Source organism: Xenopus laevis, chromosome 6S (assembly GCF_017654675.1).
Source record: "Xenopus laevis strain J_2021 chromosome 6S, Xenopus_laevis_v10.1, whole genome shotgun sequence".
NCBI classification, from domain to species: Eukaryota; Metazoa; Chordata; class Amphibia; order Anura; family Pipidae; genus Xenopus; species Xenopus laevis.
This window is the reverse complement of record NC_054382.1, coordinates 7,162,689-7,173,760: the sequence shown is the minus strand read 5'-3', so window position 1 is coordinate 7,173,760 and position 11,072 is coordinate 7,162,689. Positions and strand designations below refer to the sequence as shown.

The 11,072-nt window shown below is 37.5% G+C and overlaps 1 protein-coding gene across 1 annotated transcript in view; it reads right to left on the bottom strand.

Moving 5' to 3' along the window:
* Nucleotides 1-2,974: 2,974 nt before the first annotated feature.
* ctdspl.S (CTD small phosphatase like S homeolog) overlaps nucleotides 2,975-11,072 on the bottom strand; it is a 49,377-nt gene continuing 41,279 nt past the window's right edge. Inside the window, 5 exon segments of the mRNA NM_001090817.1 lie at nucleotides 2,975-3,572; nucleotides 5,189-5,374; nucleotides 8,354-8,446; nucleotides 10,414-10,470; nucleotides 10,731-10,832. Coding sequence (NP_001084286.1) covers nucleotides 3,447-3,572; nucleotides 5,189-5,374; nucleotides 8,354-8,446; nucleotides 10,414-10,470; nucleotides 10,731-10,832 — 564 coding nt within the window. The 3' untranslated portion in view covers nucleotides 2,975-3,446.

Sequence of the window (11,072 nt, the reverse complement as noted above, 5' to 3'; positions counted from 1 at the left end):
GTATAAGTCAATGGGAGAGGTCCAGGGATCGATTAACAGTTTTTCTAATCCAAATCGAATTAGATTCGAGTTTTCGGGTCGATTAAATTTGTCCGAGCTGAGAAAATTAAATTTTATTAATACATTTTAATTGTTTGAATTTCAAATTTATGGGAGTTTTAAATAACTCACATGAATTTGAAATTGGACCATTAATAAATCTGCCTCTAAGATTTAAAGCAAAAAAAACCAAAAAACATAAAAACAGGATTTTCTTTAAAACGATGTATATGCACCATCGAGATTTATTACAAACATCAGGTTACTGTTTACAAGACTTTCACCGATAAACGCTGCAAACAGAGACCAGTACACTGGCAAAGAAAAAAAAGGAACAAAGATTTAATATTAAAGAAAAAAAAAAAAACCTTTAGTTTCACCAGAGGGATAGAAAAGTAAGAATACAAATTTAATGGTGGCTTCTCACTAGCAACATAACATGTTTTGAATGTTAAAGGATAAGTAAACCTTATAAACAAATGAATGGAAAATTGTTGAGGGGACTTTTCTAAGCACTTTTGCAATGTACAGTTATTTATTTAGTAGGGATATATGTACTATTAATATGAATGAATTTAGTTACAACAGCGCCACCTGCTGGTCATTTTCCCACCAGTCTGACCAGCAAGTAGTCAAGGAAGAAGTTGTCAGGAGAAAGAAAGAGGTTGCTCTGATGTTTTTCTGTTTAGGAAAGATTTGAGTTTCTAATTTTTTTTCCTAAGCAGAAGAACATCAGAGCAGCCTCTTTCTCTCCTGACAACTTCTTCCTTGACTACTTGCTGGTCAGACTGGTGGGAAAATGACCAGCAGGTGGCGCTGTTGTAACACAATTCATTCATATTAACAGTACATGTATCCTTTAATATCTCTGAATTAAAAAAAAAATAATGAATGTACATTGCAAAAGTGTTTAGCAAAGCACCCTCATCAATTTACTCATTTTAAAGGTTTACTTATTCTTTAAAGGCCAAAAACACCCCATCTTCTAATGTTTGTTAAATGAGTATGGCGGGCAGCTTCGTGTGTACACACAAAACAGTTATCTGCCTATATACATAGATATGAGCGGAAGCTGCTGTATATTGCTTACCTTACAGAGGCATTCATTGCAGACATTAATACAATGCAATCAGGGGGCATACCCCTACGAGAATGTCATGTCTAAGGAAAGCAGAACTAAAGCTTGCTCATATGCAAGAATGCAATAAAAGCAGAGAAAGTATATATTACACACACAAGCTCTGCCCTTATATATTACAGAAAAATAAACGATAAGATAAAATACAAATAGGGTATATTTTGCCTGTAAAAGAATTATCTGTCCAGTGCTCGGCATGTACAAACATAAGGAGAATATATGCCCCAACAAGGCCCCAGCTGGAATTCTTCACTGCTGTTAAATAAAGAAAAATTTAATTGGAAAAGGAATTTGTTCCTGAGGAAAATACACATACCTGCAGTAAAGATAAAAGAGCGCAATAGGAGGGTATAAAATATACTGAAAATTTGGTGGGCATCTGTCTGCTTCATGTACTGCCTGAGTTTGCAGCAATCTGTGAATGTATTCAAAGCATAGGCACCGTGGCAAAGAACAGTTTGACAGCCGGTAGTCAACATCATTTGGCGACTTAAACAAGTAGCAGCAGTTAAAAAAATAAAACCTTTTACAAATAATTCAAAGCATCCAGCTTATTTTCTCAATCGTAAAAGGAGAACTCCTTGTTATCAATAAATAGATTTTCTTTTCTTTTTTTTTTCACCAAGACCATTTTCTTTACATCATAGCACTGAAGGTTTCTCCGGTCCATCCTATTTTAAAAGCAAAAAAAAAAAAATATTTGGGGGTTGAAGACGAAAATATAACCTAGGAATGGAGATGTGCAGAAGCAGAGGCGGGGAAAATGAGGCCAAGGGGTTAAATCAGCCACCATAAACATTTGTTAAAGGGGAACTATGGCAAAAATGAAAATGTAATATAAATTTCAGCATGCTGAAATACAAACTTTCTAAATATAATTAAAAATTCTGTACCATTTCTGAAATAAGTTTATTTTCACTATCCCTCTCTCAGTATCGGTTTCATGGACAGTTAAATCCAATATATCTTATAGGGGGTCTTTTTTGCTTAGGAGATTATCAGAGCTCACTTTATTAAATCAACAGACATCATGTCTCTCTACATGCAGGATTTGTGCAAAAGGCAGTTATTTTGTTACATTTTGTTTGTACTGGAATCTGTTATCGTAATGAGCTCTAATACATCTGCTAGGCAAAAGGAGCCCCCCTATAAGATATACTGGATCATTCATCTGACACCCAACTGCTGCATGAAGACAGAATGAAGAGAAACAGATGCCGAGAGAGGAATAGTGAACATAAACTTGATTATTTCTGAAAAAAGCAGAATATTTAAATTGATTGTATTTAGAAAGTTTCTTATTTTAATCTGAGGAAGCGTATATTAAATTTTAATTGTCGCGATAGTTCCACTTTAAATGGGCTGACCAAAACACTAAAGATGGCAGGATGGCAGTCCAATTCAATTAAGTGATGTCGAAACAGCATTTAAAAAAGAAATGCTGTAAAAATCTCGATATGTGAATCATTAAAAAGTTTTATTGTTTTGGTGTCATGCAAACTGCACTGCACCTGTTCGTTATCCTTGTGTATTTTGTTGGCATGAACGAGACTACTTTTATAAAGATTCACCGTTCGAAGCGTGTCGATGTTATAAAGATTACAGGTCTGTAGAAATTTTATTTTTTTTTTGTTTTTAAAATTGACACTCAAAAGGCACTTCATCCTGTAAGAAAAAAAAAAAAAAAAAAGTAAGAAGAAAGCGCTAGAGGCAGGTCAACTGCTCCAAGCAAAGGGGAACGCACAAGTCTGCATAGTGTAGGGAGCAACCATAGCGGACGAGGGATAATGTTTTTTCTTTTTTTTTTTTAGCATCATTAGCATCAACCATTTACTATGTTCTTCTTTGTAGATTCAGTTTCATTTGGTGTGTTGTTTTCTTCTGGTTATAAAAGCCTGAAAGTCCATATTAATTTTAAGAAAAATTAGAGACAAAAAGTTTATCTTTAAAAAATATTGTCTTTCCACCGTCCATTGCTCAGTGACCCCCAGAGATGCCGAAGAATCGGCAAGCGGCTTTTCCATTCGGCAACAAAATGTTTTACTCGGTTAGAGAATTGAGTTCAATGGAGTTGTGAAAGGCTGCACAGCATCATTCAAACCCTTCGGGAGAACAAGAGCTGATCTTCTTGTGATGGATTTCTGTTTGGCAGAGCTTATTGGTTCAGAGCAAAACATGTCAGGGTGGAGAAGCGAAGAGTCAAGAGACGGGGCTCAGTCTGAAGCTGCTGCAATTCGCAGCTTTTTCACAGCGGAGAGCTTGGCCAGGGCTACCTGTTACATAACTTATTTAGCATGTTGTAAACGTTTTCTTCTTTGCTCAGTCCCTCGAAGAAAGGAAGGAGATCGAGCAGCTCTGTATCCGCCATGTCGTCGAACCAAGACATTACAGGAACCTATCGGCAAGGATGACATGTTAGTGGGAACAAGTTTAATATATAAAATCTCTCTCCTTACTTCATAATGTACAAATGCATGATTTACAACACATACTTTTCGACTTACAGCTGCAATAAATAAGCACAGGAGATATGCAGTAAACATCAAGCCAATTCTAAAGAGTAGCTTGGAATTATTCATGTTGGTGTAAGGCAGTGATCCCCAACCAGTAGGTCGAGTAACATGTTGCTCCCAGTGGCCTCAAAGTAGGAGCTTATTTTTGAATTCCAGACTTGGAGGCAAGTCTTGGTTGAATAAAAACCAGGTGCACTGCCAAACAGAGCCTCAATGTAGGATGACAATCCACATAGAGGCTACTAAATGGCCAATCACAGCCCAAATTTGGCACCCCACTTTTCATCCTAGTGTTGCTCCCCAACTCCTTTTACTTTTGAATGTTGCTCACAGCTTCAAAAGGTTGGGGATCCCTGGTGTAAGGTTAACTTGGCCATATAAATGTTATAAATTCAATCATAAAGGCTTTTCAGACACCGTTTCTTTTAGTATTTGATGTTAATAAACATGGCCAGCTATTGGCTTATTGATAATAATTGCTAAGCCCTATCTTTTCTTTCAAAATTGCACTGCGACTCTTGTGCGGTCATCTTCTTTAGTGCCCACATGCTGTAAAAATCTCTAAACTAAACTTTTTAATGATGCACATTAATTTTGGTTCAAAGTGGTCACATATGCAGTACAGAAATGTCCACCCAAAAAGTGTGTACGGCGCATGCACATACTCAAGAGTTACCTGGGAGAAGAGTCTTGCACTGAAACCCGTATTTGCAACCCGAACCAACAACTCGCTACCTGACCCGAAATAGGCTGACTAACCTTCCAACCTGGATGACACTCTAAGCCAGAAGTGGCGTCACTCCGGTGCTGAATCTTCCCAAAAAATTAAAAAACTGGAAGAACCACAAGGGTGGGAATTAAGCACGCACCTTTGTTGGGTACCCAGGACTAGAGTCCTGCAGCGGGTCAGGTACCCGCAAAAATCTGTTTCGGGAGCGGGTATAGACGCGGGTCGGCAGTTTTCCGGGGGAGCGGGTATTCTTAATAGCGAGTTTTACTCCTTTTTTTCTGATCACGCCTACTTCCAATGATGGCACTTCCGGTTTACAACAACAGCACTTCCTGTTTAACGTCTTTATTTCTGATCACGGCAACTTCTAATGATGTCACTTCCGGTTTATGACAGCACTACCTGTTTTACTCCTATTTTTCTGATCACGGCAACGTCTAATGATGTCACTTCCGGTTTACTATGACAGCACTTCCGGTTTCTTGATGGTCAGTTGGTCGTGGAAAAAGTACTTGCGGATTGGGTCGGGTAGCAGGTAAGTATGCGGGGTGCAGGTCCGGGTCGTGTTCGGGTTTAACAAATTGGTTTCGCGCAGGACTCTACCCAGGACTGCTCACACGCCCAAGGAATTGGGGACTTTTGGCACAAAACGTGACCACTTTGCGGGTATTCTGCAGGTACCCGACCTGATGCAGGACTCTAACTGGGAGCACTGAAGAAAATACTTTATAATGATATACCTTTTCCAAACAGTTCTAGCATACTTACGGCATTCTCTGGATGGAAGATGTATGACGCAGGAGAGTTATCGATTATAATCACTTTGCTCAGTTCTCTACCTAAGCGGCTTAAATCTTTGACGTAGTTTCCCCTGTGAAAAACACAGGATTCTCGGAAGAGTCGTGCGTTGAACACTCCCCACCGGTCTAGCAGATCAGCCACTGGATCGGCATACTTTTGAAGTGAGAAGAGAGATATAGTTAGACTGGAATGTTGCAGTTATTTTGTGTATGTCAATGATACAAGACTACACTTGCAGCTTTGTGCCAAAAGTAAACAGTATGGATGTACCCGTGTCTCATCCGATCAGGAGGCAATGGGGTGTTCTTGCTTAACATTAGCTGGAGGGACACGGACACTACAGTAGAAACAACTCCCTACACCCCACCCCAAGTACTGTGCAACTTTTGCCAGGCAGTTGTATACAGATAAGAACCCATACACAAATACAAATTTGGCTATTTCCAGGTTTTGCGATAAAATCAAATAGTGAGGGAATAGCAGAAAAATAACCATCCCAATCAAATTGAGATGGATGGAGAACAAACAAAAAGACATTTATATTTCTATAAAAACAGAAACGTACAACACACACATTGGCTGGATTTTGGCAGATCCAGAATAATTCCTTTTAAAGACGACCAAAAGCCCAGCAGAATAGCAGTGACCCATCGTCTAGTTCAGGGATCTGCAACCTTGGCTCTCCAGCTGTTAAGGAACTACAAGTCCCACAATGCATTTGCCTTTAGACTCCTTCATTAGTTAAACAGCACACTAACAACAACAGTCGTGTAAAGAATTCTGAAAACAAACAATACATAGCCAATACTTGTGTCCCCTACGCCTACTTTTTAAGGCTAAGTAAACCTTACAAAATAAGTGAATGTAAAATTGATGAGGGGGCTATTCTAAGCACTTTTGCAATGTACGTTCATTATTTATTTTAATTCCAAGATATTAAAGGATACATGTACTGTTAATATGAATGAATTTTGTTACAACAGCGCAACCTGCTGGTCATTTTCTGACCACCAAGTAGTCAAGGAAGACGTTGTCAGGAGAAAGAAAGAGGCTGATCTGATGTTCTTCTGCTTAGGAAAAAACTTAAAACCCTTTCTCAAATCTTTCCTAAGCAGAAGAACATCAGAGCAGGCAGACAACTTCTTCCTTGACTACTTCATGGTCAAAATGGTCAGAAAACGTAATAAGTGAATGTAAAATTGATGAGGGTGCTATTCTAAGCACTTTTGCAATGTACATTATTCATTTTTTTTTTAATTCCAAGAAATTAAAGGATAAAGAACATCAGCTCATCCTCTTTGTTTCTCCTGACAACTTCTTCCTTGACTACTTGGTGGTCAGACTGGTGGGAAAATGACCAGCAGGTGGCGCTGTTGTAACACAATTCATTCATATTAACAGTACATGTATCCTTTAATAGCTTGGAAATAAAAGTAAACAAATAATGAATGTACATTGCAAAAGTGATTTGAATAGCCCCCTCATCCATTTTACATTAATTTATTTTAAAGAATGGGTCCCCTAACAATAAATTTTGCACTGGGGATCATGTTGAAGTTTTGTTTAAAGGGTAAGGCATTTTTCAGTAGCAGTATGCACAATAAATATATTGATAATGGGTTGAGTGCAGAGGACTCTTGTATTTGTCATGTTGAAGCGGAACAGTCAACTGTAAAAATCTACCCAATGTTTTGTATTTCATTGGAAAAAAAGTCTGTTTCGCAAAGAGTTTTGAAGTGTTTTTTTAGTATGGTTTAAAAGATTTAACAGCGAGTACATATATAAACATACAGAAAAATTAGAAGTGCTTATGGGACTTTTTATTAAAAGGTCATTTTATTTTAATGTTAACATTCTACCAAGGGGGCAAGGTCTCCCCGACTACAAGTAAAATGTTGCTGGAAGAGAATAATATTATGTCCCACTAGTCTTCCTAATTTTTCTATATGGAGGTCTCCACTGGGGAAAGCACCTGGGCTATTGTTTTTTTTATTTCATACATATATGCACCAGCACCAATGAGAATAGCATTTATGGTTGCAATTTTGCACTTTTTACTGCACCTTGCATTAGTAAGTGGCCTGTCATGCAAAGTGTTAAAAATTATAAACATAATACCATGTGACAAATATAATAATGATACAGTGAGATTATTTTTATCACCACCATGTCAGTTCCCCTTTAATGGGCACTGTTTTGGAAATGACAAAGCTACTTACTAATCCCAAACTACTGCTAGATTTTCTTTTAAAGGATAAGTAAACCTTAAAAACAAGTGAATGTAAACTTGATGAGAATACTATTCTAAGCATTTCTGCCATGTACATTTATTTTTCAAATTCCTAGATAATAAAAGATACATGTACTGTTAATATGAATACTGTTACAACAGAGCCACCTACTGGTCATTTTCTGACCACCAAGTAGTCAAGGAAGAAGTTGTAAGGAGAAAGAAAGAGGCTGCTCCGATATTCTTCTGCATAAGAATAAAATTAGAAACCTTTCTCAAATCTTTCCTAAGCAGAAGAACATCAGAGCAGCCTCTTTCTTTCTCCTGACAACTTCCTTAACTACTTGCTGGTCAGAATGGTCAGAAAATGACCAGCAGGTGGCGCTGTTATAACAAAATTCATTTACATTAACAGTACATGTATCCTTAAATATCTTGGAATTATAAATAAATAATGAATGTACATTGCAAAAGTGCTTAGAATAGCACATTTTACACTTGTTTTTAAGGTTTACTTATCGTTTAACGGATTATGTTGGAAATAACCACAGAATTGAGGGACCAGTATGACAAAGTGACCCCTCATTCAAAGAAAATCTATGAGGAAACTTAAGTTCCAATCCGCAATCTTTGTCTAGCCATACAAAAAAAAAAAAATAAACCCACTATTAACACCATGGTAACGTGCCATATTAACATACAGGTTTCCTGAACAAAGCCCGTATGTTGTTATTACCATGGGAACACTTACCCACAAACTAGCAGAAAGCACAAAGACACACTGGTAGACAAAGAAGCAAGAAAAAAAAGGGGAAAAGGTAAGAAATTAGGGCACATAATAAAGAAAATGTGAACAATGGAGCCTTGATTTGCGGTGCAAGGTAGGAATGTGGGCCACTTACCTTCGCAAGGCTGGCTGTGAAGAGAACGCATTCAAACATCTCGCCCATTTTTTGAAGAAATTCATCTACGTGGGGTCGTTTTAACACATAGACCTACAGAGCAATAAAGAAATGGCACAGTCAGCCAAAAGGAAAACAAAGAACAGCAAATGTGTGCATTTTACTTTAAAATATTATGAACGGAAGATACGGTGTCACCGTTTATACAATTAATTTAAAGAAGAAATTTACCATGTGACTATAAGGGGGTTATTTATTAACATCTGAATGTCAAAAACCCGAAAAATATGTTGTTTTTTTACTATAATAACGGATTCCAGTACAAATAAAATCTAACAAAATAACAGCCTTTTGCACAAATCCTGCATGTATAGAGACATGATGTCTGGTGATTTTAATAGAGTGAGCTCTAATACATCTTCTAGGTAAAAAGAGCCTCCCTATAAGATATATTGGATCTAACTGTCAGTGAATATCTGACACCCAACTGCTGCATGAAGACAGAATGAAGAGAAACAGATGCTGAGAGAGGAATAGTGAAGATAAACTTGATTATTTCAGAAACAGTACAGAATATTTAATTGATTGTATTTATAAAGTTTCTTATTTCAGTAAGCTGAAGCTTTCATTACATTGAAATTTTCGTGATAGTTCCCCTTTAAAACAAAAACTTAAAAGCATAAAATTTGACACACAACACTTTTATCAGGTGTAAGAGATCTCTACACATTGCCGAGTTGCTGTGACATGAATAGCAGCCTCCCAATGCAAGTAAACAAGAATAGGCCACGCAGATTGTGAACAGCCTATCCTGGATTACTTGAACCGGGCCACCGCCAGTTCTGGATTTCCACGGATCAGCTTCTTGCTTCATTTCATACTTTGACCTCGGTTAATGAAAACCAAACAATGAATGCAGATAAAATTAATGTAACAGTAACATCAAAAAATTAAAGTGTTTTCAAGTAGGGATGCACCGAATCCACTATTTTGGATTTGGCTCAACCCCAAATCCTTTGTAAAAGATTCAGCGGAATACAGAACCGAATTTGCAGATGCAAATTAGGGGTGGGAAGGGGAGAACTTTTTGACTTACTTGTTTTGTGACAAAAAGTCAAGTGATTTCCCTCCGCGGCCCTAATTTGCTTATGCAAATTAGGATTCGGTTCGGCCGGGCAGAAGGATTTGGCCGAATCCAAATCCATCTGAAAAAGGCTGAATCCTGGCCAAATCCCGAACTGAATTCTGGATTTGGTGCAAATATAATGCAGAGTTGCCCTGTACTGCTAAAACTGACATGTTTGCTTCAGAAACACTACTATAGTTCATATAAAGCTGCTGTGTAGCCATGGGGACAGCCATTCAAGCACAGGATACACAGTAGATAACAGATAAGTACTACTATAGTTCATATAAAGCTGCTGTGTAGCCATGGGGACAGCCATTCAAGCACAGGATACACAGTAGTTAAGAGATAAGTACTACTATAGTTTATATAAACAAGCTGCTGTGCAGCCATGGGGGCAGCCATTCAAGCACAGGATATACAGTCGATAACAGATAAGTACTACTGTAGTTTATATAAACAAGCAGCTGTGTAGCCATGGGGGCAGCCATTCAAGCACAGGATACACAGTAGATAACAGATAAGTACTACTATAGTTTATATAAACAAGCTGCTGTGTAGCCATGGGGGCAGCCATTCAAGCACAGGATATACAGTCGATAACAGATAAGTACTACTATAGTTTATATAAACAAGCTGCTGTGTAATCATCGGGGCAGTCAGTCAGGAAAAAAGGCTCAGGTTACACAGCAGATAGCAGGTAAGCTATGTAGAACATAATGGTGTTATCTATTATCCACTATTTACCCTGTGCCATATAGCCTTTTTTCAATTTTCGCCATTGCTACACAGCAGCTTATTAATATAAACTATAGTAGTGTTTCTGAAGCAAACACATTGGTTTTGCCAGTGCAGAGCAACAGTACAAGATATTTTCATTACTTTAATGGTGTTACTGTTCCTTTAAATGCATAAAGAGGCTTTTAAGACATACCTGATGTATTGTTCCATCTATTTCAACTGGAACAATGAAGTCTGCGTTGTTTATAGGCTAGAGAAGAGGAAGAATATGTTAGTGTACTTCATATAATAATATGTTTACAGAACAATTTTATTGATATGAAACAGTAGCGTGAGATAAAGTAGTGGTAGTAAAGACAAATACAGACGTAATAAGTATGGTGGCCCTGCTGAGAATCAGAACCGTATGGTATCAACCCATTCCATGCAGGATTGCTTGCCAACTTCAGCAGTAATTTCGAGGGAAATAAATATCGGTGAAGAAGACAAGGAAAGCGATGTAAAAGATACCTTAAATGAACTGTGCACTAAGGTTTCATCCAGGTCAATGACCACGCACTTCTTCCCATATTCGGATACTTTCAGTTCAGGAAGGAGGTATTTAGTAGGTGGCTATTGAAGAACATAAAAAAGGAAGTTAGTTTTCTCTATACGCAAATGAATGTAAGAAGAAAAAAAAAAAACCTATTTGCCAGGATACTATGCGTTAATGGATACGTAAACCTTAAAAATAAGTGAATGTAAAATTGACGAGGGGGCTATTCTAAGCACTTTTGCAATGTACATTCATTATTTATTTATTTAATTCCAAGATATTAAAGGATACATGTACTGTTAATATGAATGAATTTT